Source organism: Phyllostomus hastatus, unplaced genomic scaffold, assembly GCF_019186645.2.
Source record: "Phyllostomus hastatus isolate PE091 unplaced genomic scaffold, TTU_PhHast_1.1 phas_contig_148, whole genome shotgun sequence".
Classification (NCBI taxonomy): Eukaryota; Metazoa; Chordata; class Mammalia; order Chiroptera; family Phyllostomidae; genus Phyllostomus; species Phyllostomus hastatus.
In genome coordinates this window covers 17,654,190-17,681,776 of record NW_025333607.1, presented here as the reverse complement: position 1 = coordinate 17,681,776, position 27,587 = coordinate 17,654,190, and the positions used below count along the sequence as shown (strand labels likewise).

Sequence of the window (27,587 nt, the reverse complement as noted above, 5' to 3'; positions counted from 1 at the left end):
AATCACAATCTTGTGGTGTTTATTTTTCAAGGTATTATAGATTTAAAAAACATAAATGACTAAGGGGTTCTTTTAGATTTTATTTAATTTTACAGAGAGGGGAAGGGGGAAAGAAAGGGAGGAGGAGAAATATCGATGTGCAAGAGAAACATCGATTGGCTGCCTGTCACACACACCCCAATGGGGACTGGGCCCATAACCCAAGCATGTGCAGTGACCGGGAATCAAACCAGCTCCTTTTTGCTTTGTGGGGTGATGCCCAACCGACTAAACCACAGCAGTCAGTGCAAGGGGGTCGCTTCCATTAATTGCATAGCATGTCCTATGCATGGCCTTGAGAGTAGGCCTGTTCCTTGACCTTTGCTGCTCTCTGATAGAAACCAAGAGCATGACGATTTCTGTTTAACTGTGGTAGCTTCTAAGAAACAGAGAACTTTCCAGATTTTAATATTACAACTGTTTAGAAAATAGTGTGGATTTGTGTATTAGCCTTTGAAAATCAGGTTAACATATTTTTTACATCTCGGGTAACAGAGTAATCCAAGCTGCTGTTCATAAATGCATGTGTGTGCTGAACACCTAGGCACATGGGCTTGGCCCTGAACAGGGTTTCTAACATTGTCTGGTTGCCCTTGTTTTACGGTGTCAGGTCAGACACTTAGCAGTAGTTGAATGTAGTTTATTTGCTCGTGGTATAATATTTAGAGCATTCAAGAGCATGTTAAGTAAAATGAATGCATACACAGTGTCTACATAAATGTAAATTTATTCATAATCAAGAGCAGAATATTTTCTATGGCATTTATCAAAGCAAATATCCTTATATAGATATTGCTATAAAATGAAGAGTGTGTTTAAAACAAATAGGGACAATCTCATGTTTATATTCAGTTATTTTCAGATGTGCTATTAAACTTAAAAAAGATTACATTTCATCAAAAAACAAAAGGGACTACTGCGTATAAATTCCACAGTAATATCAAGGTCTTTAAGAAGACCTTTGTATAAAAGTGCTATTTTGCATGAAAAAAAATTGCTATGGTCTGTCCAAAGAAACCTCTAAACTATGTTGATTCTAGGGTTTTATTAGTGATTGTTTGTTTGAGATAGAAGAGTAATGTAAACCAGAATATAACAATGCACAAGAATATCTGGGGGTCATTTAAACCTTCTTTTAAAAAATAAGACCTACATTTTCACACTGTGCATTGTTTTCAAATGAATACAAGCTCCCTGGGGAAATAACCTTATTAATCCAAGCATTTTAGAAAAAGCCTTCAACAATCATGACACGCTACAAATAATAGAAAAGAAATAATTTCTGATAATTCTAAATTAGATTTTGGAAAACCTACTGGCTCAGGTTGTTACGCTATCATTTTTGTGTAATATGAAATAATGTGGGTGTTAGATCAGCATCATTCACGTTTAGGACGTGAAGTGAGTTTTCAGTGTGAATAGCAACACAGGAGTTTTGAGGGGTTTTGTTCATTTGTTTTTGTGAGGGGGGGAGAAAAGGCGGGACAGAGAGAGGCAGCCAGGGGCAGGGAAAGTGACGAAGGTAAAGCGAACTCACCCCCAGCTTGATAAGATATTTAGTCCCGGGCAAAAGGTGTTGTAGTTCGTGATCCTCGGAAAGCTCTGTGCTGTTATAGATGACGTCCCAAATTGTAAAATCATGCACGTGATTTGAAATATATAATATATAGCGTTCCAGAATTCCATTTACTGTTCTCGGTTGTTTCCACCTAGGGATGGAAAAATACAGCACTGTCATCCGCTTTCATTCAAGTCAAGCCTGAAATGTGCCCAGTTTTTATAGGGCACATATGAGCTTGAATTTATGCCACAGTAAAACCACACACTGAAAGCCCAAAAGGGCTTTGCTTTAAAAAAAGAAACTCGAGTAGTTCTGAAATGTCTATTCTGAATGGCTTAAGGAAAATAAGACAGAGTGCCTGTTCTCCAGTTACTTACAATTTTTATTAGCTAATCATACAAAAATGTGTGAGTGAGCACTTGATTTTGAACGTAAGACATAGAAGAGTGATTGGGAAAAGTCAAACGTCTGAGCGCTTCCGAGCAATGGGAGGGGGAGAGAATGACGTCATCCTCTTCAAAGAAGTAGCGACCTAAGAGCACGCAGCTAGGGAATGCGGAGGAGTTGTGGGGAGGGAGGGCAGCAGGAGGGGAGCAAGACCTCTCTGGTGAGCAGACGCGGGACCTGGACACGTGACTGTGCACGTGACAGCTGGTCGGGCGGGGTCCGAAAGGCCAGGGAATACGCCCCCTGAGGGTGGGTTACAATGTGTCCGTGGGAATAAACAGGCAAGTCATGGAATGGACAGAAATTGGTAAATGGAGAAATACTTAGAATTCTAACTGGGATGTCTTTTGGGGCAAAAAATGTGGGATTGGTTTAGTGGGGGAAAAGAAAGCTGATGGGAGGGTTTAGATTTGGAACAACGGGATACGAATATTGTTTTTTTTTTTTTCTGGAATAAATATTTAGTCCAAACTCTTCTTTCAGAGATGAGAAAACTGAAGTCAAGAACAATGAATAACAACAAGTATTAACTGGTGAGAAGAGTTTTTTATCAATACTGCCATATATCCAGTACCTCTTATACGAGAAAACAGACAAAAATCGCTCACGTCAAAAGTAACCTGAACGCGCCTGTATGTGCAAGTTCCTCTGTGACCTTAAAGGGAAAGGAACACGAAGGGCCTAGTTTATCCTCCGAAAGCCGATGCATATGTGCACCCTGTACTTCCACATCGTTACAAATAACACCTCGGCCCTCAAAAGCGGAGGCGGACCTGAAAGTGGTCAGTTCCCCCTCATTGGAGTTTGCAGAGGAGCCGCGTGTGTGTACAAGTGCAGCTCGGCCTGATTGCACAGAGACAGAATGGAAATTAAGTTGGCGAGTGATAATCAAAGGCTCCCAGAACCACTGAACTAATCACTCCCATGCATTTAATCACAATAAAATTAATTCTGTGTCACAAACCTTTCCCTTGATTGAACTCGCCGGGATGCTTGCGCGAACCCCTGTGTGACAGAAACGATGTTTCTACTTACTGGACGTGTACGGTCCTCGGATCCAGGACGGTCAGAGTGGGGGGGTCCACGCGCTCCGGGGGCAGCGGGGCCGTGTGCAGCGTGACCAGGGAGCTGTTTGCACATCCGGCACATGTGCACGCGCTCAGTAAAAACCGGTGGGGCGTGAACACTGCTAAATCTGGGGCACATGGGAAACAAGAATTTATTTACAATTATACATTTTATTTCCAGAGCTTTCACTCCCCCTCTATGCTCCTACTTAGATCTGTTAAAGGAAAGCTGCAAATCAGGATCAATAGCCATCAAAATCAATACCAATAGTCTGTTTCATCCCTTACATATACTATGGGTATTTTTAAATAGGCAACTGTCAGTCAAACTCATCCGTTAACCTTTTCATTTTAACAATTTGACTGTTGTTTCTTGAATGTCCCTGACCAGGTAAATCGGTTTCTGAGTTTAGAGTTAGCTCAGTGGCTCTGTTAAAAAATAAATGAGACATTCAAATTATTTTAAAGCACATTGGAAGACAACAGGAGTTGCTTTTGCAATTCAAATACATAGCTTGTAACAAAGCCTTTGAGCTCGGAATTCCTTTCGCTGAATTCCCTTTCTTCCCTCTGCACACGGACAGCTATTATTTGACCTTCAAGCTGCCCAGGCTCAGGGCAAATGCCTGCTTCTTGCTTAAGATATCCCTGGCTCATTCTATCGTGACCTCTGGCACAAGATGGAGCTCTTACCCTCTCCTCTCCCTCCCTCAGTGTCGGCACACACCCTCAGCACGACAGAATGATCTGTTTGCGTGACCACATACTCAGTGCCTCAGAGGGAACTCTGAAAGGGCAGGAACGGCGCTAGACTCCTTCTGCATCCTCGGCGTCCAGCACAGTGCCTGGCACATCGTCGGTTTTGAATACAAGCATCAGAAAAATCTGCCCTTTACTAATCCAGTGCTCACGAGTTCCTTTGCCAAGGTACTCAGTTATTTTGCTCAATGAATCGACCCAAAGTTCTGTCAACTTTAACACTGGTCACGTTTTTGGTACGTGTATGAATGGCTAGACATAATTCTCAAACGATAGTGCTTCATTAAAAAAAAATAAAACAAAAAAAAACAAGAGATGGCGGTACACCAAAATGTTAATGGTGGTCTCTCAGAGTGACGTCACAGGGATGATTTAAATGCTTTATGATGTATAGTTTCAAGTTTTCCAGGACACACGTGTGCGTCACAGATGGAGAAGAGCCAGCCACCATACAATTCCCCAATACAAACGCATCACCGGAGAAAACCCAGCCCCAGCCTCACAGGCCCGCGTTGACAGCTCCTAAGTCACTTCGCCTTCCCTCGGTGACGTCAGCACTGGCTCGGCTCCTCCGCGACCACACTCCCCGTCTTTGGCCACTCCAGCGTCCTCAGTCATGACTCATCCCCGAATCTGGCCTCACTTTCACTCCCTCAAGCGCAATGTCCTTCATCTGGACTGCATTTTTCAACACCCAGCGTAGTCACACCCACCGCTTGGTCACCTCTGGGACCGTTTCCAAGATTCTTGATTTAACATCTCCCCTCTCCGACCACAGCCCCGTGACCTCCCACCGCGCCCACTTGTCACATTCATGCGACCTCTCTCTGCGACCACGCGTGCCCAGGCTGTTCTTCCCAGGGCGCTCACACCGCGTGAGGTGCCTCGCTGGGGTCTCTGATCACCTGTTTCGAAGGCACACTCTCCAGTCTCCAAAGCCCTGCATCTCTGCAACGCTGTTCTCGCTCAGCTTCCCCCATCCCGAGCTCTGGGTAAGTCTCATCATCTCATTTCCCCAATACCCCTCCTGTCTGGCAGACGGGACTGGGAGACGTTGCTGCACAGGCCTGAGCGTCTACTATACTTTCAGGTTTTCTCACTTGAACTGGACCCTGGGCGCTTCTCAGCCGTTACTCCCTTGTCTCCCTGTTTCTTCCTTCATTGACCTGATCTTTCACTATTTTTGTCTCCTCCATGGTTTGGCCAGTTCTCGGGAGGAATGGAGTGGGGTCTCCAGTGGAAGCCCTCAGGTCTAGCCCCCTCTGAACCCCTATCATGTTTGGTATCTGTGCCGGGGGGACCAGGTCAATATGGTTTTCTTCCTGCTCTTCCCTGCCCTGGACTCCATGGCTTTCCCTCATTTAAATTCCCCTCTGAATTTCCCTCAATCAAATTATGAAGTCAGAATTTCCCTATAAAATAGGCACGGCATAAGGAATAGAATGGGACTGGTCAGAAAGCAGAAATAGCGAGGGAACCTTCTGGACAGAGCCGTTAAGAGAATGAGGAGGACTTGGGGTTTAGGTTTAATGCTTAGGAGAAACATAAGGTGTACCGAGCCTCCCTCCCCGACCTCGGATTTCCCTGATGGATGGACTAAAGGAAGAAGGGGATGGAAATGCATATGATCTGGAGAAGTGGGACCCCAACGCCTGTTTCCAAGGTAAAGCTCCAGGGCGGGGACAGACCCCAGCAAATGGTGACTCTGGAGGGTGCCAGCAGGCAGGCAGGCAGGCAGGCAGGGCACCAGGACACATTGTGGTGATTTCAATTTCCCGAGGGTGCTCTGGGAGCCACCAGGAGTGCTGCTGCATCCGAGGGGGTGACCTCAGGAGGGCTTCCTGTGTACGGAGGAGGTGGCGTCCTGGACGGGTGGCCACACGCCCAGCGCCAAGAAGCCATCTAAGCCCCTGGAAGCTTTCACACCTTTAGGGGGCAGAGGGACCCCAAGAGTGACTGTGGGGAGGAATGTCAGACATTCGGCCCAGTTGCAGAATAAAGACACGGATATTCACAGACACAGACGTAGAGGTGTATCTCTTATTGACTGAGATTTGTAAATGCATCATGCTCACCTCGCACTTGATTCGTGCTTATGATGACCATGCAGCCAAGACTTTCAAACCTGTATGCGGTTAAAACTGACTTCCAATTGTTTGTTTGTTTTTTGAAGATAAATTAAATCACAAAACAATCACTCTATCTGGTTTGGGAAATCCAATGCCTCTGCTACAATGGGAACTGAGGATTTTCTTGGGATTCTTGAAAACTGTAAGCTCAATAGTACCAAGAAAGCCAGTCTGATTAAATAGCTTTTTTGACTTCCAAGTCATTTTTATGCCTGCGCTGTCCACCCCGAAGTGGATTATTCTTACTGTATTTCCATAAGAAGATGAAGTGTCACTTGTGTCCTCTGAATAATGAGGCATGGAGAAAAGAAGGGAACAGAACATAGCACGGTACACGGGAGAGGGGGCTGCACAGGTGGCCGATGGGGAAATCCTTGGTAAAGTGAGGGGAGGTGGTGAGAACGAGGGGAAAGAAAACTAGACAGGGAAAGAGGAGGCCAGATCAGGTGGGGCGGGGAGGTAGCTTTGTGAAAAAGAACAATCAAAATGGTAGATTATTTTTTTTTTAAGAATTTGAAAAAGTGAGAAAGAAGGTTCCAGGGGGAGCAGGACTGAGGTGTTGTTCAGCGGTGAAGCCTAAAGAAACAGCAGTTTCAAATTTAAAACCAAGAGGAACAGAAGACTAACTCCCGCCCCCCGCCCCCACCCTGGCTGCAGCTGATTTGGTGGTAGGTCTCCACAGATGTGACCAGGCCCCTCAAGGGCAATGTCACGGACCAGTGGATCCCAGCAACTGCAGGCGAGTACACAAGCCTGAGTGGAGTCCATGGAGGGTGGGGGAACCCAGACAACACCGGGCTGCTGTGTGTCGGAGCCCCCAGCAACGCCATCTTGTCCATTTGCCTGATTGCGTCATTTGCACCAGATCAAACAGAGAATTTTGAATGAGAAAAACAGATCAGTCCGATAGGCAGCAGAAATGGATCCCCAGGCACCGCGAGGAAATGCCCCCCCCACCCCCCCGCCCCAGTGCATGGAAACCTCACCTATTATTGTCAGGCAAACTACAATTTACAATACGGGCTGTGAATTATATGCTGTTTTACAATTGATTTCATGCTGTTGTTCAGAGAATTTCATTGATCTCAATTTATAAAAGGAACCAATAAGTAGGCAATGATTTTCTTTTAACTCCTGGTGTAAACTGAGGAATTTCTATCTTCTTGCTGGTGCCTCCCATTCGAAAACTGCGAACCAGTTCTTGCCTCTGGACGATCTAAGGCGTGTTATCCAGTGGTTCCTCCAACAACTTCCGACTACAAACTAGGGCTGCTTCTCTGCACCCCCCCCAAGTCATCACCTGGATGTTTAAAACTGCTGGAACAAGTTAGGTCAGTACTGACCACCTCTCCTCTGTCACTGGGCGCCCCAACCTGAGAACCACTTCCGGGTCACACCTAGAGAGAACTCAACTCGGACGGCCGACCCGCCAGTGGCGTGTCTCCTGCAGAAGTCTGCAGGGCGACGCGTGGTGCCAGGCTGCATCCATCTCTGCCTTGGTCAGCCCTTGCTTCCCAGCGGCTTGCTCAGCCTTCTGGGCCCAGCAAACTCAGGCTCTGACCTTATAATTCATAAAAACACAGCCTTTCTTTGGCCTGAACATCCTTGCTCTTCTGTTCCTCATAGAAGCCTTAACTTGTCACCTGATTCCCTTTAGGCCAGGTGAGCAATTACCCATCGCCAACATCCAGTTCTGTTCTTTCAAACCAATTTGCCCTGGTGTGCGCGTGTGTATACACACACACACACACACACACACACTCATTCATTCATTCATTCATTTATATTTATTTATTTATGCAGTTTGGGTGTATACCCAAACTCCTTTTCTATTTTCCCACACAATGTTCTCCACCTCATCAGAGAAATCCACATATGCCCCCCTTTCACGAAAACCCTGTTCAGAGTTTGTATTATTCATGCAGCATCTCCTGATTCTCCCAAATGTGTGCACAGTTTATACTCTATTTTGTTGCCTTTCTAAGCAAACACATCCCCCTGTGAGCATCCTTGCCCCAGCCACGCGTCCACATGGGGGGACCAGTTCCCTGAGAACGAGAAATGCGCAGTCTCCCAGGTTCCCCTGAGGACTCCTCACCCTCTGGACCCTCCTGATGGTGGCACGACGAAGACTGGGTCTCAGGGAGAAGTCTAATTGTACGCGAAAGAAGACCTGGTACCCCCTGGGAGGCCAGGAGGGGGTGGCGTGTGGTGGCATGTGGTGGGGGATCCCGGCCCGCTAGGAGCTGACAGTCACTGGTAGGGAGGAAAAAACTAAGGACCGTCGCGGTCACTTGTGATAATGAGGATGGTTGTTCCCCCTCCTCCTCCTTTTTCCTTCAGCGGCTGGGGAGGACAGAAGCTTCCACAACAACTCCTTAGGCGGCAGCTCTCTCCGCCGGCTGTCTTCCGGTCTGGGTACCTGAGTACCCCCATACTCAACTTACAGTAAATTATACCATATTGAAACCAAGATAGTTTGTTTTCTTGGTTACTTTTATGATAATATACCCCGAGAGCAGTACCATTCCCCCTTCCCATTCTCTCTACACCGGCCCCCCCGTGCAATCTACTTTACTTACGGAGTATGGTAGAAGTAGGGAATCAGTAATGGGCTTATAACTTTTATAAATGCCTACAACTCACAAAGCAAAGAGAGAGAATTGTGATAACATTCCAGCAATGTTTCTGAACAAATTTTAGTCATACAGCTTAGCTAAATATTTCATGCAAAACTAAAGGTTTCCCTCCACCCCAAATTTAGGTGCATAGTTGCTACTATCATATTCTTCAATAACCTTAGATGTCAGTTACTATACTGCAAAATAATACTCAATCTATGTGACATATTGTTAATCAACAGAAGTTAATGAGACATAATAAGTGCCTACCTGTGGCAGGGAAAGAATAAAGTTATTAATGAGGCTTCCACAAAATACTATGGTAAAGACAAAATGTTGTTAATTGTGTAAAAATAATACCTTTAGCACTGACTACCTACTATTTGGCTAGTGCTATTAAGTACACCTTGTTCTTTCTCATTGAAGTCTCGGAAGAACTGTGCGACAGGTGCTGTTACTGGACATGCACAGGGGACAAGGTTCAGCCACAGAAGTCAGCTGTGTCGGGCCCAAACCAATGCCCCCCGAGTTTGCTCAGAGAGCAGCGCCAGAGGACACTGGCCACAGCTGCCCACGGGCAGACTACACTTACATCACAAAGTGGACCCTTCCCAGATCATACCTGCGCACTGTCAGCTTATAGAGTGTGACCTGACAGTGGTGCTTCATGCAGGCCCGTTGTCCATCCTTAAATATTAATTTAATGCTTATTCCAACCCAGCCCATACTGGATACTGTATGATAGGAGAAAAGCAGTGAGTACCTGCCTTGAAAACCCAGTATCTCTCTTTTGGGTGGCAAGACAGACACATTTCTCCTTTGGCAGACCTTTGCATGCTGTCCTAGACACAAATCTAATGCCACCTCCTACAGGAAGCCTTCTCAGACTCCTCCAGTTTGGGCGAATCCCTGTTTTGTGCTTCAGTTGCATAATTTTATCCCTATGATAGTACATAATATAGATTTACTGTATTATAATGCACATGATTATTTCTTTAACACAAACTCTTGGAAGTGGTATTTCAAATCAACGAGGAATCATTTGGGGCCCTGACAAGGGACAGATGGTGTGCTGAAATGGACCAACTCTAAGCGCACGTGAGAAAACCTCTGTGGCTCCCCAGAAATGCACGGGGACTGCGGCAGGCGGAGATCAGGCAGCACTGGTTGAGGGCAAGGAACACGTGAAGTATGAGTATTAGAACTAAAGAGACACATTTGTATTTTCAGATTAGGGAGATCTGGGAAAGTGTGAGATAAACCTATTTACGCCCACCCACCTATCTATGAGTATCTGTCTTTCTATCCATCCATCCGTCCATCTGTCCATCAGCCAGTAATCTGTATCACCTCTGAAGTTCAATCAATGGGAGCTCACTGCCTAGAGCCTTGGGTTTGGGATTCTGTCTTTTTTAGACGGACAATGTCTTCAATGCACAGATTCAGGAGAGCAAAGTGAAAATTGGTACAGTTTACAGGTGAGAAGAGACAGGAGAAGTAGATCTCTCTCCCTTTTTTTAATATATCACTCTTCTGTTGTCCTCTTAAAACTGTTTAAAAGAAACAAAAACAAAACAAACAAAAACCGAAACAAAATGGATTAATATGTGGTCATGGACTTGATGGGGGGGGGTGGAGAAGAGGGGAGGAGGGAGAGGTGGGGAGGCAAGGGAGGAGAGAAGGAATCAGCAAAGACTGGGGTTCTAGTTTAGCCTTGACTTGGGTTCATAGAAGTGAATCACTGAAGTTTCAGACTTCAGGTTCTTCCTTTGTCAAAAAGAAGAGTGTGTCATTTGTAACATCTCTGCTTATAATTGCTATGAAGAAAAAAATAAGGCTGCCATGAAAACATTCTAGAAAGGACCATGCATTACACAGGTAAGAGATAACAATTTTAAACCATTATCAAACACAGCAGAGGCTGATTCTTTTGTTTAGTTGTAGCTTCACTAATTAACGCTCATAAACACAGTAAATAATACTCATATACTTTTAAAACATACTTTATCATGTAATTATCTAACGTTTAGGGCATTTTCTTTCAGTTAAATCCAAAACATATAGCTGGATTCTTATTTTAAAAAGAGTATTTACCTCAATATATACATTCAGAAATAGCTTTTTGCCATTTATTAATTTATTCACTGCACAAATATTTGCGGGGCATGTGCTATGTATTTTATACACTGCTGCGCAGCAGATAACAGGTGTGGACAAGGTGGTTTCAGATGGGTCTTTTGGATTGAACACTGCTCGGGGTTATGCCTTCCAAACATGAGAGGTACTGCGCTTTACCTGGTGTGGATATTTACTATGTAAGCATGATTCCAAGCCACTTTAACTTATATTGCTTATGATATAAAACGGTAAATGATTTGAGAAGAATATCTGTGCAAAATTACAAATTATAGTGTATCGCCTATGATGGGGATTGAACTACTGCTGATAAAAAGAACGCATTTATGGAGGAGCTCAAATTTCACTGATTAACAACAAATTACAAGGAGGATGTTAGCACCCAACTACTTACAGATGTGAAGTTGAAGATAGTGTATTAGCATTAATATTGTACTATGAGCTCCCCAAATGCTCACATTTTCAGGGTTTCTATAGATGGTGAATTTGAGAAATGCATGCTCAGAAGTTTGTACAAGTTCAGTTTACACTACAGGTATGCAGCTTTATGGAAAACATTCATTTGATTTATATTTTCAAAACCAAGCTGATCTTTATAGTAGTGATTCAGTGAGAGGGAAATCTTTTAATATTATCTATATAGTCTTTTTGACAACCAGAGTTCTAACCTAATAGAATTTATGGCCTGTATCATCTTGATTTTTGCATAATAGAGCTACACAAGTGGCAGAAAGTGACTTTCTAATCTTCCCACATGAAATAGATATTCAAATATTTGCAAATTTGGGACTATTTCCCTAGGAGTTGCTGGACTGATATATATTTCCACCATAGGGTAGAAAAAATGGAGAGAGGGCAATACAAGTATATCGTCTTTGCAAAATAGCCTTTAAAAGTTGGGATATAGGAAACAAACTTCCCTACACTCTATTGGATTTTTTTTTTTAATTTTAGACTCGAATTCTTTTTCTACCATTCTAGGTTTGAATGCAACTGGGAAGTGCAGTGGACAGGGGAACGGCATTTTTAAATCAATAGGCAGGAAGGCCTTGTCTACACCCTAAGTCATTCAGTAACACGCATCTGAAGTTTCTCACTTGTGGTAAAGCAACTATTTTATGTTTAAATATGTACCAGTATTTTGGTGGTGATTAGGGAGAATTTAATTATATCACTTCTATAAATGTTAAAACAATTGATCCATTTTTGCAAACTTGAATATAATGCGTCATATTTGTAGACATGGGGTGGCACCTCTCACAGGTTTTGCACGAATGAAGTGCTTATGAGTCTTGCCGTAGTCTTTGTAGTTGTACAACGTGGAGAAGTAGGAAGCAGCATTTGCCCAGTGGAAGTCAAGCACTGGGGCACATGCCACTTCTCTGTCACCAATCAACTTGGATCTGGCTGTCAGCCCCAGACAAACTACTCGGTCCTGAACTTCCTTTTGAATACCAGTTGGTTTTCTGGCACGTTCTCCACATAATGCTTAGTTTTCTCATGAATGAAAAAAAATGATTCCTTCAGTCCTTCACTTTGAAAACAATCTTGATTGTTTTCCTACTGTGTGCATGTGCCTCTCCAGGTCTTCAGGAAAGAGTAAGAGGACCCTAATGAACAAACAAACAAATGAGCAAAATAGAACCAGAGGCATGGAAACAAGGAACAGACTAACCGTGAGCAGAGGGAAGGATGGACGGAGTTAAGGGAGGAAGAAAGGGAAAGGGTCTGGTCAAAGAACAGGTGTCAGTGACCCATGGACATGGATGACAGGGTGAGGACAGACTACGGGAGTTGGGGGTGGGCAGAGCAATGAGAGAAACTGGGACAATTGTAATAGAACAATTTTTAAAGAAAGAATATGAAAGTTACAGTGCCTACCAGTCTACTCACAGTCTCACCGTCCAGCAGAGAAGACAGCCAAGTCGAGCAAGCATTCTAGCAGAGGGTGCTCGGTGACGTGAGAGGGGGGAACACACAGAGGAAAATGGAAGACCACACATGTCCTACAGCACCAGGTTAGTCCTCAGATGCCAGGACATTGCTCCAGCCTCAGAATTCACAGTAAAGGTATATGAATAATGGGGGTGTGCATAAATTAATGAAAGAACCACAAATCAGCATTTTTGAAATATATGTGGTGCTAATATTCTTTAAGCATTATTGCCTCAGAGGAATAAACAAATAAAGTGTTTCATTTTTACTACCTTGGTACACAGCTGTGTATAATCATTGCAAAGGGTACCTTCTGCCAAGGCGGAACTACATCCCTACAAAATCCATATGTGAGCACCAGCGCCTCAGAGTGCGACTGTACTTGGAGATAGGGTTTTTGAAGAGGTGATGAAGTTGAAACGGGGCCACTAGTGTGGGTCCTAATCCAGTCTGACATTCTAAGAACAGGAGAGCTGGACTCACGAAGAAAGACACCAGGGATGCGCATCAGAGGAGGGAGACATGTGAGGACACAGCCAGAAGGTGGCCGTCTGCAAGTCACGGAGAGAAGCCTCAGGAGAAACCCATCTCGCTGACACCTTGATCTTGAACTTCTAGCCTCCAAGACTGTGAGAAAATAAATCCCTGTTACTCCAGCCACCCCAGCTGATATTTTCTTTCTCATGGCAGCTCTAGCAAACTCCCACTTCTGTGAGTGGATTAAGAGGAGACATTGTTCCTTCACGGCCATGGGTAATTGAAACGAGGAAGGCAGGTCACGCAGCAGGAAGTCATAAAACCCTGGCTTGCAGGTGTAACTGTTCACTGCCGACTTTGGAGAAATGGCTCCTCCTTCTTCTCGACACCACCCTCTGCAGCGCTGTCGCTTCCTGCTTCATCTCCTCAACGGACGAGGGCACAATGCTAGTTCCCATGGAAAGTCGGTAGGCTTGCTCTCAGCTTAAAAAATTAAAGCTAGCATTTGAATGAGACACTTTCATTGACATGTTGTCTTTAACAATGCATTGATGAGGCAATGAAGATATCAATGTTGTATTAATATTTTGACACCGCTGAATATGAAAATGTCATGGAATTTCCCATAATTCTTTAAACTTCTCTAGTTGAGATCTGTGAGTTGGGAGTCAGAAAATTATTAGAGCACCAAAATTCTAGTCTCAGAGACAGCGTTAACTGACCTCATGAATACAGGCAAATCAATTAAATTTCTGAATCTCTATTTTTTTAATCTACCAAATGAAAATAAAATTGTTTAACTGTTTTATTGTTTAACTGTGTAATTTAAGGGCTCATAGGAGCTGGTACATATGAAAATATTTTTGAAAGAATAAATTATTAAAAAATCAAAATATTTATGTTCTTGGGGGTGAGAAAAATCTAAGATTTTCTATCTAAGGAAAAAATGATGAAAGTATTGTAGATTTGACTAAAAGTTTAAGCAAAATGACCTAATTTAAAAACCACCATAAACAAAGTAAAAAAAATACAAATGACAAAAATAGGTAATACATCTTCGATGAAAATGGTAAGCATGTTTAATATATATTAAAAATATTAAAAAAAAAACAGGAAGACTATATCACTGCAAATAGCACAAAAATATTTGGGGAATTTTAAAGAATTAGAAATGTACACACACAAACGTTATATAAAAGGATGCTGAAATTGTACTGTACCTTATAATAGAGAAAAATTGCCAATAACCCAAATATTGTAGTGATTTGCTTAAATACATTGTGAAATATTTTAAAATATCATGCAGCCACTTAAAGCAAGATTTAGAAAATAATTTAGTGAGTCAGTAGTGCCACCTCTATTATGAAGTAGTAAAGGTCATAAAATAGATGGACCCAGATAGTATGTATGTGTCTGCGCATCAACAACCACAACAAAAGTCAGAAGAGAGGAAGGGCATAAGCTAAAATAGAATTAGTGATTGTCTCTGGCGGGTGAAAACTGGGGGATGTTAATCTGCTTTTTTCTAAGTGTCTTTAGTTTACAATTCACCATTTTGGAATAATTTTATTTTTACAATGTTATTGTTCTTGACTTTGAATGTGTAACACATTAATATGTACAAACCGTCCAAAAATCTAAAAGATCCTAAAGAGCTTACATGAAAATTAAGTCTCTGTTTACCCTGGTTTTCCAATTATCCTGTTCCCTTCCAGGAGGTTAGCCTTTACTAAACGTTTATGTGCGCCTCCAGAAATAGTCTAAGTATATTACCAAATACACAAATGTCACCGGAGTAGAGAACGTACTTTTTTGCACCGTTTCTTCACAAGATACTTAAGGTTGCCACACTACGAGGGAAGATCTGCTTGCTCTGGTAAGTCACCACGTAATATTCCAGTGTCCACATATCATCCCAGGGCAATATTAATTATTAGCCGTAAATTATTTAACTAGTCTTCTATGGGTGTTCATGAGACATTTTCATCTATATTATATTAAATATATCATATCACAGGTGTTTACATATGGCCAAAAATCAGTAACTTTGGAACAATCCTAAGCACAATAAAATGTAAAAGTCTACAAATGTTTGAGAAGGTTTATTTGTTACTGTTTTTTTTGGTTGCTTTTATTAATGTTATACAGCTACTAGGTTTAAACCCGCTGTCAAGTTATAACTTAGGAGTTAATGGTTCATGAGGTTTGTCATGCTATCTTTAGAGATCTGTGCCTAGAAAGTATAGTAGGTGGCATTTTTGAATATGTATGTTCAATAAACACAAATGAATAGAGATAGGACGTTTAAGGTATTTAGACTTTAGCTACAAAGCTGATACCATGGGTGTAATGCATCACTAATAATATTAGGAAGGCTATGAAATCATGGGTTAATGCAGACGATAAAAATCAAGAAATGAATGGCCTTCTGTCAATACAAAAATAGTAGAGGAATAATCTGAAACTTTGTTTCTTACTCTGGAGAGGAAGCCCTACCCTGACAGATTCAAGTGTTTCAAAAATGGGAGAAAATAAATCAACAAAGTAGAGATGCAATTTTTAGAAAACAGATAAAATTTCATGGGCATTGTCAAAGGGAAGGACCCAGGTAGACAGCAGAGTTGGGTGATTTCCAGGGGAACAGATTTATAAACTGTGCTCATAAAAACACTCATGTAAGGCTGAGGCTTTATTGGAAGTAAGGTTCTAATATTTGTAAATCTAACACATGAGCTACGTTGGGTTAGCACTGCAGCTCATAGTAACTCCCTCAGGGGCTATATTTTTCTTTCTACTCTTTCTTCTCCCAGAACCCACATCCTGCCTCTTTTACCCCAAAGCTGTGCGTGTGGCCCAAGACGGACCAATCAGTGTTCTTCCTCAGCATCTTCTGGCCTGGAACTGGGGAGTTTCCCAGCCAGGAGGGCGTGAATTCAGAGCGGGTGCTCACCGCATTCTCCAGTCCACGGAGGAAGCCCACAAGTTAAAACAGAGAACGGATCCCATTTTAAACAACCTGAAGATAAAATCGTTGGATTTTTAACACTTGCCATTGAAACACTCACGACCATTGAATATATTTACTTTGTAAAACCAAAAATGAATAATAACCGTTGTTTCTGAACCATTCCAACTTTTTTCATGGGGGAAAAACCCAAGTATATTATAAAAGGTGTTTTACAAGCTAAGATAGCTATAGTACTTGGGTGAATGGAGAAAATAACTTTTTGTTCCAGCTTCATTACTGAGCCAAATCTTCACCAAAAGAAACAACCTGAGCATTCCTGAGCATTCCTTCTTTTTCATTCAATTTTTGTATCTGTGACACAGAGATACTATTTTGGAAATAATTTATGAAAATATAAATTTTTTACCATTTAGGCGACTGAAGGATTTATGCAGACTCACTAAAAACAATAAAAAATATCAACAAAATTTAGATGTGTGGAAAGAGTACTTAGAATTTAATCTTTGCCCCTTTTTTCTTCTTGCATGTTAAATACGACCAAACTCACTGAATACCCCTGGAGAGTGCATACTGAGTACTTCGCTCTACCATTTACAGCATTAGAGGTTTTCATCGCTCTCTGCCTTTATTTCTGGAGAAAGGACAACCTAATAATCTGAGAATATAAGTTCTGTTAATAGAGGTATTCCCCTGTAGTTTACTGAATTTTCCAAATCGGACAGAAAGACAAAGGGTGTCCAGATGTGGGATTATAATGAGGTCACCAGGCTACTCCATAAGTGAGGCCTCTCCAAAAAACACAGTTTTAGGCTTAGTATCTGCAACAAGGTTAATGGAAATCTGCACCAAGGGTAAATACTTTAGCAGACTGTGTCATCGGGAAATATTTAAACACGATTTAAAGTAAGTAGATTTTATTTTACACTGACTGATGCACAGAAATGTAATACAATAGAGCTGTTAACAAACAAACCTAATGCTCTCCCCTCCCATCCTTTCGCCATCTGTACTGTTAAATCCAATCACCTTCCTGCATTTACAGTTCCAACCTCCCTGTCCTTCCACCCAAGGAATGGTGACAACAGCCATGTAGGTGCATTAGTGACTATTTCGAAGTAGCCACATGTCAATCATTTGTTTTCCAATACAATGATTAGCTCAAGCCACCTCAATTCTAAAAATCCTTCAGTGGTTCCTCTTTGTCTCAGAACAATGTGCAAACACCTGATCACACCTGTAGCCCCCTGGATAATGTGTCCCCCACCTTGTCTCTCACTGCTCTGGACCACTGACCCAGGGTGCTAACTCACATGAAACTGTGACCACGGCATTCTCCTGGCAAGCACATGCACAGCCATGTGCCCTTGGCGATGCCACCCCAGGCCTTAGGCTGCTGCTGTAGAGACTGAAACTCTTAACACCTGCAAAATCACTTTCTTGGGGATACCTTCTCTTCCAGGCTAATTACCTCTTCTCTGTTCTCATGCCTGTTACAGAAATTACCACTGACTGGACAGCATTAAATTTAGTTGTATCTGTTTCTTTCTAAGCAATCCAACTGGAAAAGATTTGAGGGCCAACGACAATATCTGAATCTTATACATAACTCCCAAACTCTGATGTAGTGACAAGTACATAGTAGCTGTCTAACAAATATTTTTTGAATTAAATTAAATATTTAATTTAGAGATATGCCTGAAGGGGATTTTTTTTAAATTAACAATCTTTATGATGGATGATACACCAAATAGATGTTTTTACATTTTTCAGGTAGATACACAGATGCAGAGTTGCTGGGTGACACAATAGCTCTAAGTTATAATTTTTTGAGGCGTCTCCTTATTGTTCAACACTGACTGCATTATTTCTACAACTAAACGTGTGCATGTGTTGACTATTTGCTGTTTTAATGAAAAAGTTGTGAGTGCTATGCTAACCATTTTACATGCATTATCACCCTTGATTCCCACACGGTGTCTCTGAAGTAGATACTGTTATTTCCATTTTGCCAGGAAAGCAAGGCTTAGCCGAGTCATACCTGGGAGATTCTGTGCCCTGAACCTGCTGCGGGAATCCTTCTAGAAACGGCTCCCAGTGACTCTCACCCTTGCACAAATCCCTCCCCTTTGGGGGTGGGCGGACCCTGTGACCATGACTCCAGATAACACTCCCACAGCGGTCTGACCTCATATGAAAAAAGAGATGATGCTGATGTGTGCCCAACCCAATTAGGAGCCCTTCAAAACCAGATTCTGCAGATGGTAGTCGGGGACGTCAGAGAGACGCAAAGCACAGACGGCATTGGATGCAAGAGAGGTTCCGCTTTGCTGGGATGGAGGGAGCTGGGGACCACTGTTGGTGCCCATGTACAAAAAACAGCTCAAAGTGAAACAAAGACCTAGATATAAGACCGAAAACAATAAATTACATGGAAGAAAACATAGGTACTAAACATATGCAGTCTTAGTCTTAGTCTTAGAGAGGATTTTATGAATATGACCCCAGAGGCAAGGGAAGGAAAGGCAAACATAAATGAGTGAGACTCTAGCAAACTACAAAGCTTCTGCACAGCAAAAGAAACTGCCGACAAAGCAAACAGGCAACCAACCAATTGGGAGAAGATATTGGCAAACGACAGTTCTGAAAAAGGTTTAATATCAAAAATGCCTTGTCCTCTCTAACGGTTTTAGGTATTTGAGGGAAGTTTTAGAACGCTATTAATCACAGCATCAAATGTACAGAGTTACAGGTTGAATTGTGTCTTCCCAAGATGCATATATTGAAATCCCAGCCCCCAGCACCTCAGAAAGTGACCTTGTTGGAAAGTAGGCTCTCACAGTTGTAATTCGTTCAGATCATGTCCTTGGGGTGGGCCCTCACCCAGGACAACCTGTGTCTTTACAGAAAGGGCGAGTTTGGATGCACGCAGCTCACAAGGAGGAAGTCCCATGAACAGGGAGGCAGGGGCTGAGGGGACCATGTGGCCACAAGCCAGCGAACACAAAGGCTGCCAGCAGAAGTGAGGAAAGTGGCATGAGACAGGCCCTTCCCCACAGCCCACCCCTCCAGCACACTGAGGGGGCACTCCTGGCCTCCAGAACGGGAGACAGCTTTCTCTTGTTTAATCCCCCCAGTTTGTGGTACTTTGTTACGGCAGCCCAAGCAACCTAATACAAGTAATTAACAACCACAGAAAATACTGCTACCTATTGGGTAACGAAATGAAAAATCCTGAGAAGCTACAGGAACATCCTACCTCGTTAAAACTGTTTACCACATTTTGCATATTAATTACTTCTGAATTATGCATTGGTATTTGTTGTCATTTACTGTACAATATTAATTCACTAATTCTCAGTGTTTCCTCAATTTAATTCAATCCGTTCCAACTCATTCCAGTAAGAGCATGTGAGAGGCCAGTCGGGTCCTTATTCCTATATCACATACCACAAAGATAATAAAAATAAAGTGCATGGTCATTGTACTCAAGGCACTTACATTCATGCATTCAATCAAGATTTACCCCCTTGAAATATATTAATATTTCAAGACAGAATATATTCAAGGGACAAATGTGTAGGACATAATATAAAAGAGTCTATGAACTAAAGGAGATGTGGACATTGAGGCATATCACCAAGCACGCGCAGTGTTTCAATGGCGGTGCGCAACACTGCAGGTATGGAGAAAGCACAGGTGAGCCTGGCTGGAGGGAAATGAGGAAGGTGGGCAACCTCATTCAAGATCAAGGTGAAAACCAGGGGAAACTAAAAGTATTAATGGCTAAATGCCATCATCAGATTCCTAAAATAGTCATTCCTTGTATCAGTTTTATCATCGATACTAAAATTGGGAAAAATACTGTAGAAACTCTGCTTACTAAAACCCAAAGTACAGAGGATTTAAAAGGTAAAAAGACTTCCTTGCAGGGAAAAAATGAAACACTAGGAGGCCAGTACTGGGAGACAATCACTGGTAGCACCGGTGTGCCGTATATGTATACAAACACATTCAGGGATGTGCGCACACAGGTACATACGCACATTTGACTAAAACAGACTCATATTTTACACGCTGTCTGTACAGATATTTGTTTTTAACGTCTTTCCATGTTGTTAAATACCCCTCTGCAGCCCCAGCATCTATCTGGCCGCGCACACGATGTGCCATTATTGGACATTCAGGCTTCTGCCTTTTTGCTGGTGTACACGGGCCAGCGAGGTTATGCGCTGAGTGGTCATTTCATAGAGAAAGCCTTTATATAATTATTTTTCGGACTGAAGATAGTTGGACTCAAGGAAAGAGGAAGGTGGTTCCCTTTGCAAACACTCCGGTGACTCCCTGGGAGGTGGGGGCGCCGGCCTGACAGCAGGAGGGCAGCTTCCTGGAGGTCAGAGGGCTCAGGGCACGGAGGTGTTTCCCCGACTCACGCTCCCGCCCACACCCTGCAGAAGCAGCCAGCGAGAAAAGACAACAAACTATTTGATTCTATGCACAAGCACGTACAAGCACGGCAAAATGAATCCATGCTGTAGATAACCGGGAAAGTGGTCACCCAAGTCAGGAAACAGGACTTGAGAGACAGAACAGGGGCCCCTGGGATGCTGGTTCTGTTCTGTTTCTGGATGTGGGTGCTGTTCCCACAAATGTGTTCCGTGTGTGAGCTGCCAGGCTGCCTATTTAAGATATGTTTGCTTTTCAGAATGAATTTATAACTCAACTAAGAAGTTTTAAAAAATAATTGAAAGACAATGGCTGCTCTCAACATGTTCAAAATAGCCAGAGGCCTCTATTTGCAAAGCTCTCCATAAAAGGGTACATTTTACCTTTTTCAGGATTTAACACCACCATATTTCTAAAAGGGACGTTATTCCCTTTCTCGCTCTGACACCCTTCAAACGTAGTGTCCTTTCCTACCATTAAAGAGAGTGATATTCATCAATTAGGTTAACAGATCTCAGGTAATGTTTGGGTACAGATCTTAATGGATAAGTTACACATGTTTAATTTCTCCACATCCTGGTGCATAGCAGAAGCATCTCAGCGTAGGAATGATACTTGGTTATACTGTTTATAGTTAAGCCCAACTGATATTTATGCATCCTATGCAAAGTATTTCATTTTACTTGACCCTTTGCTACTAAGCGGGCATGCCTCTCTAGAATAATGCAGCCACACTGTTTATCAACCCAAGGATCTGGTATGCAGCTAGCCCCCGGCCAATTCTTCTCAAGTCTGGTCACAAATTTGGAAACTTGGCTTCAGAAGGCTCCAGCTTCTTTTCATAGTTCAGGCTTTTCCCCTTGTCTCCTCAAGGTTCCTCAGACTTTGTATAATTTAATGCTCTATCTCTATGACATAGAAGGGCACAGTATGACTTAGTTCGCAATAGAGAGGCACAGTGACTCATAGATGAAATCACTGCCTGCCCTGAAAACCCTCACGTATTCTGCCTTATTAATACTCGGCCTCGCAGAACGGAGCGCAAGCACGCCAACACTAGTCCCTGCAGGAACATCGCTTCGTGTAAGGGGAGTAATTTAGACACACTGCGTGGCGGTGCTCAAACCTCCAAAATTAAAGGAACTACCAAGGTTAAAGTGAGGCTTTATTTTGCTAAAGAAGGATCTTGTGGAACCTATCAGTATGAATGAATATAATTTAGCTCAAATTTGCAGAGGGTTGATAAGCTTCCTCATAATGCCCAGTTAGAAGTTCCTAACCTTTAAATGTTGTTTTATTGTGCCATTGGCGATATAGCTTCTTCTACAATAAACTTCTCATCATAAGACTTAAGTGTTTTGAAGGCTCAGGATGAACATTTCTATTTCACTGTTTATAGGTGATTCTGTTTGACCTTGGCAAATAAGACAAAAACAGGTTTTACCACTTTGGGTTGTTTAAAGATACACTTATTGCCTATCTGACTTTAAGAGAAGTTTATCTTCTTCTCCTCTCTCCTTCCCTTCTCTCAGTCTCTGTCTTTCTTACACACACACACACACACACACACACACACACACACACACATTCATACATGCACTTCTTACACTGCTATCATCTTTGCCTCAATGCCTCGGTCTCAGAAACAAGCACAGGCGCTGGGCGAGCCCCCGTGGGAAGATGCTCTCCGTGGTGCTGAAGTCAAGTTGGGCGCTCCGATTCCATCGTTAACACAGACTGCCGTGGATTAACTGACGCACTTGAAAAATACAGCTCTAGAGGTTCCTGTTTGGTGTCAGATCTGTGTGTGTGTTTTCACTAGAGTCCCTACTGACCTTCTCCTCCACATTGGGGTTCTACTGGTTGCAAGTAGTCACGTCTTAGGTTGGGCTAACCAAAAAGAATGTATTTAGTTAAAAAAAAAAACTGTCAGAGGGATCACAACACTAACTGGAACTTCATCAGTCCGTACGACTCATAGAAACCTCCTTGTCAGGCTCGTGGAATACTTCCACAATTACCCGTATCTTGCAATCCTCGTTTCTAAAGACACTGGAAGCGTCTCTGAAACATCCCACAAACTTCTTAAAGATTGCTAGTTTCTGCTAGGGTGCTCATTTAAATGAGAATGATCTGGTTGGCTACAGTTTGGATAGTCGTCATCAATCAGAATGCTATCTAGCCTGAACTTTGAAGCAATCCCAGTATCTTGAACAGACAAAAGGTTATTTTTTTCTACCTATTTATTAACATCCTGTATACACATATCTTAAGTGGCCCACAATAGCTCTGCTAGCGATATCAATATAGGTCCTTCAATCTTTCGATAATGTTTTTAATCATAAGCTTTAAGGCAATTGTTTTCACTTCAAAATTCTTAAAAATCTGTTATGGGACAGAAATAAGAGATTAATGGAGATCTTGCAAAAAAAGATAAATGGCACCACCAGAATACCACAAAACTGGGGAAAAATTAATTGAACCTATACTTTTGATAAATATTTATTTTTTGCAGAAGAAAAATGCATACTAGTTTAAGCTGTCATTATACTAACCTACATCCTATTTTTCATATTATTAGTAATACATAATGTGGTAGTTTATATTCAAAAATAAAACTAGAATGTATATACCTCATGTATTTATCCAGAAATACACCGAGGTTACTATGGTTACGAAAAATCCATTACCTTTGAATACAGAATGAAAAAGTTTGACTTAAAGTGCGTGCTATTTATTATAGCGAACATCAACAGCCTTCGGGCGGCTCTCTAACTGGATCCATTTTTCAGTGTCATGGCTGACCCACCATGCTACTAGCTTATGGCCTGTGCGAGGCAGAAAATCTGAACTGTATGCATTTTTAAATATATGTTGCACTAACTCAAGGTGCAGCAATGCCTTTGACTTTCAATGCTTCGTATCGGAGAGAAAGAAGAAAAAGCTTCACGCGACCTAGATGCCCGCTGGCTTCTGAAGTGACCTGCATTTACCCTCACCCAGGGCCACCATGGAGGCAAGAACCACTTCCAACGCGTACTAGAAGGATGTGGGCTCTCCACGAGACACGGAAAAGGAAGCTACAAATAGATGAAGTCGGAGTAAGAGAAAGGATGTTGGCCCTTTGAACACTGGGGAGGGGACCATAAGCCAAGTTATCAGGGAGGGTTTGATAGTGTAGAAGGCAAAGGGTTTTAAATAGTGCAGATGGTTGTGATGGGAACAGCAGGCAAAACAGGAGATGAAATGTAGCCCGTGAAGAAGTTTCCAAATGATTCCTCCCTTCATTAAGTTTTTGCTCATCAAGGCTATGATCAGATAAATTAAGGTAAAATATAAATGGCTAATAATCATGCAGAAAAGTATTCAGTGTAACTAGTAGTTAAACATGCAAATAAAAATAAATTTCCACTGGTAGAATGATCAAAAATGTAAGAATATAACATTCACTGCTGATGAACTTTCCTAGGAAACAATGCAAAAATGTGTATCAATTATTCTTTAAAAGCTCACTGCCTTTGATTAACTGTTGCTCTTTCAGGAATCTCGCAAGCAAAGATATATGTACAATATTTATCAGAACATATTTAACAGAGATAAATTAGAAACTTTTGAATCATCTAAGTGATCTAATGCATTAGTGTACTTTCATAAAACTGAATATGATGCTATCATTAACAATATTTCAAAACATTTTTAGAAAGATGGTTAATGATGCAGGATATAGTCATAAAAAGGGAATACACGAGTACTCATATTGGAATATGATGGCTCACTTGGTTAAGAATGAAGAAACTACTAGAAGGAACATCAAATATTAAGAGTTTCCATCTGTATGGTAGGATGATTAGGTATTCAATATCTATATGATGTAAATGATCTTCAACAAGCATTTATTACCTTTTATAATTAAAAATATTACCATTTTCCTGCTGATCTCATAGACCGTGTTTTCCATTCAATCTTTCTGTGAACCGACATTTCCACCCTGCCCAAGTCCACCTTCCAGGCCCCCAAACTGTCCCTATTGCCCACAGCATCAGCCCTCCTGTCCGGAAGTTCAACCACAGGCCATTGCACGTGGGTTGAACTTCAGTAGGCAGTAGGTCACACATATCCTGACACAAAGACAAGCCATGGGAGTCGAGAGCATTACTGACTGTGCTGTAATGAAACACGGCGCAGGTCCAACGTGTCTGCAGAGGCTGCAGCCTGTCCCCCGGGCCGGGGCCCCGTCCTGCACCAGCTCTCCCTTGGCCGATTCTGACAGAATCCCTTTCCCAGTCTGCCTCCCCTGTCATTCCCGGTGACCAAGGACGCTTTGAAGACACACAGGACCTGAATTTAGTACATATCACAGGCAGACCTGACTTGTGTTCCCCAAAATCTACATGGTTGAAGCCTCCAAGTCCAGTGTGACTCTGGGTAGAGGTAGGGCTTTTAGAGGGGTGGTTAAGGTTAAGTGAGGTCGTAAGGGCAGAGCCCTAATCCGATAGGACCGGTGTCCTAGTGAGAAGAAGACACACCGGCGCTGTGTGCCAGAAGAAAGGCCACCTGAGGACACGGCAAGAAGGCAGCTGTCTGAGAGCCAAGGAGAGAGGCCTCAGGAGACACCCAACCTGTCAACACCTTGACCTCAGAGTTCTTGTCTCCAGAACTGTGAGAAAAAAATGTCTTTAGTGGAAGCCACCCCGTCTGTGTTCTTTCATTACGGTGGCCCTAGAAGATTAATACAGCGGCTCCGTGGTCTGCAATCAGCCTCCTGTCTCCCTTTCAGAGTTGCTATTGGGAAAGATAAAATCATGTGCGTTCAATAAGGAGAATGTGTCAAGATTAAAATATGCACCTTGGGGCCAAACAGACCCGGGTCTACCCAGGTTTCTCTAGGTCCTAAGCAGAATTTCTTGACCTCCTTGGGCCCCAGGTTTGCTAACTGCAATGTCAGAACCACCATGTGTAGCTTTGACCCATCGTAATGTCCGTGGCTTTGTTTCTCTCCTTAGTGACCAACATGGCAGTCCCAACGTGCTTGGTGTCTTGAGCCAACAGGGGATGAGAGCGATAAGAAGTACAGTTGGTTGTGAGAAGCCAAGAGGGCTATAGAGAAAAAAAACCCTGAGTGATTAGGAGACATAATCTCTAAAGACTCACAGAAGAAGGAAAACCACTAAAGAACCTATTCCCATTGCATCTAAGAAGATGGCTGTGAGCAGTATGAAAACTTTCCACTGTCTTTACTTTGTATTGGGGGCGTCTGTTGTACTAATCCATTGTGGTCATATTAGCCATGACCTTTCATGGCAGATACTGTAGTCACATGACTCTTTTGATGACTCAAACAAAATACAGACTCAGTGCCGTATTGTACGTAGTATTGGAAACCAGTGTGAATTCTGGCCTCTTCGCCTCCCGCATTGCCCTTTTTGTGGCTTTGCACAGTGTCCCCTCACAGCATTCTGCACATTTTGGAAACATTCAAGGCCCACAGGCTGAGATCTGCCATCAGCTGTGCCACCGGCCTGTGCATTGCATCAGACTGGGGTCTGCCCAGCAAGGGATCCCAGTTTCTTTTCACCCAGTGGCTACCTTCTTCACAATCTTTTCTTTGCTGCTTTTTCTTTCTCGCCCTGCTGCTGTTCCCAGCAACTCCCCTTTAGTAGCTTCTTTTTTTGTTGTTCCTAGCAGTCACCTGACTTCATTCGTTCATGTATGCAACACTGTTTCTTCTGTACCCACTCCGTGATGGGCCCTGGACCAGCAGTCATGAACAAGACAGGCATGGCTGCCTCCGGATGACCCTCATGGTTTAGCAGGGAAAACTGAAAAGGAAACAGGCCGCCTTATTCAAGACCACGCGAACCAAAAGGAGCAGGCTTGAAGATGTTCAGTGTACACACAGAGGGCACCTAACTCATGCCTGGCAGTCAGCAAAGCCTTCTCAGAGGAATTGGCCATACCAGCCACCCACATGATACTATATGTAAGCCCTGAAGACATGCCTTGTGTATTAATGATTAATGCACAGATGAAGTTCATGCTATGCTACGTTTTCATTCTTCTAAAGTAATTTCTGTGGTCTACAATTTTTAGTTAAAATAATGCCTTCAGATATTGTCAGGGCACAATTAATCTGTTCTTTTAGTTTCTCACATAAACTCTGCATTCAACAGGAAGTAATAATTATTGTTCTTTTTACTAAGGGCCAAGAACATGCTAGGTGTTTTATATACAGCTCTAGGTCTTTTGAAAATCTTGAAAATTGTAGTTACCTCCATTTTCAAGTCTTAGAAACGAAGTCTCAGAAATGTTAAGTGGCCCGTTGAAGACCACACCCACTCCACCAAAGCCAGAACGTTTGAGTTGGTATCCAAGTCTACCCTTTAGAGGCTGCATGACCTTGAGAAAGTTCCTTCATCTTTGGATGCTTCAATGTCCTCATTTGCAAAATGGGGGCAAGGACAATATGTGCCCTGTAGAAGCAGCATTACAGAATTCTGTCCAACCACAGTGGATACTATATAAAAGCAACTGCTCTAGTCGTTCGGAGGTTCTCAGACTAGACAGCACAAAAGACTGTCAGCCCTGAGAGTGCAGTTGGGCAGATGCTGTACCCCTGTCCACCAGCATCTGTGCGTGGCCCCATGAAATCACGAGCCCCAAAAAGAGGGGGGGCGATGTCCAACCGAGTCCCTGCTACAGCCTCATCCCTGGTGTTAACGGGATGGAGCGAATACACAAACAACCTATGCTGCTTCTCACTCTAACTGGTGGAGACCCTTCGTGGAGAATTTAATGTCTCTAGGCCTCAGTATTTTTAAATTGGTCAATATTTGGTCAATGATGTCCCACCTGACAGCCAAAGACACTATATAAAATACTATGAAATATATAACTACATACTTAACATACAAATGTTATTACTATATATTATGTTATGTATATACACCATAGAAATATATTGTTGCTGACTCGGCAACAGACACACAAAGGGGCAAGGATCTGGAC

General features: G+C 42.7%; 1 protein-coding gene across 1 annotated transcript in view; it reads right to left on the bottom strand.

Annotated features, from left to right (window-relative positions):
• USH2A (usherin) overlaps positions 1 to 27,587 on the bottom strand; it is a 516,227-nt gene that overhangs the window by 245,278 nt on the left and 243,362 nt on the right. The window contains exons 33-34 of the mRNA XM_045859450.1: positions 3,083 to 3,242; positions 1,577 to 1,748 (exon numbers count right to left, since the gene is read on the bottom strand). Of these exons, the coding sequence (XP_045715406.1) occupies positions 1,577 to 1,748; positions 3,083 to 3,242 (332 nt within the window). The remainder of the gene's footprint in view (positions 1 to 1,576; positions 1,749 to 3,082; positions 3,243 to 27,587) is intronic.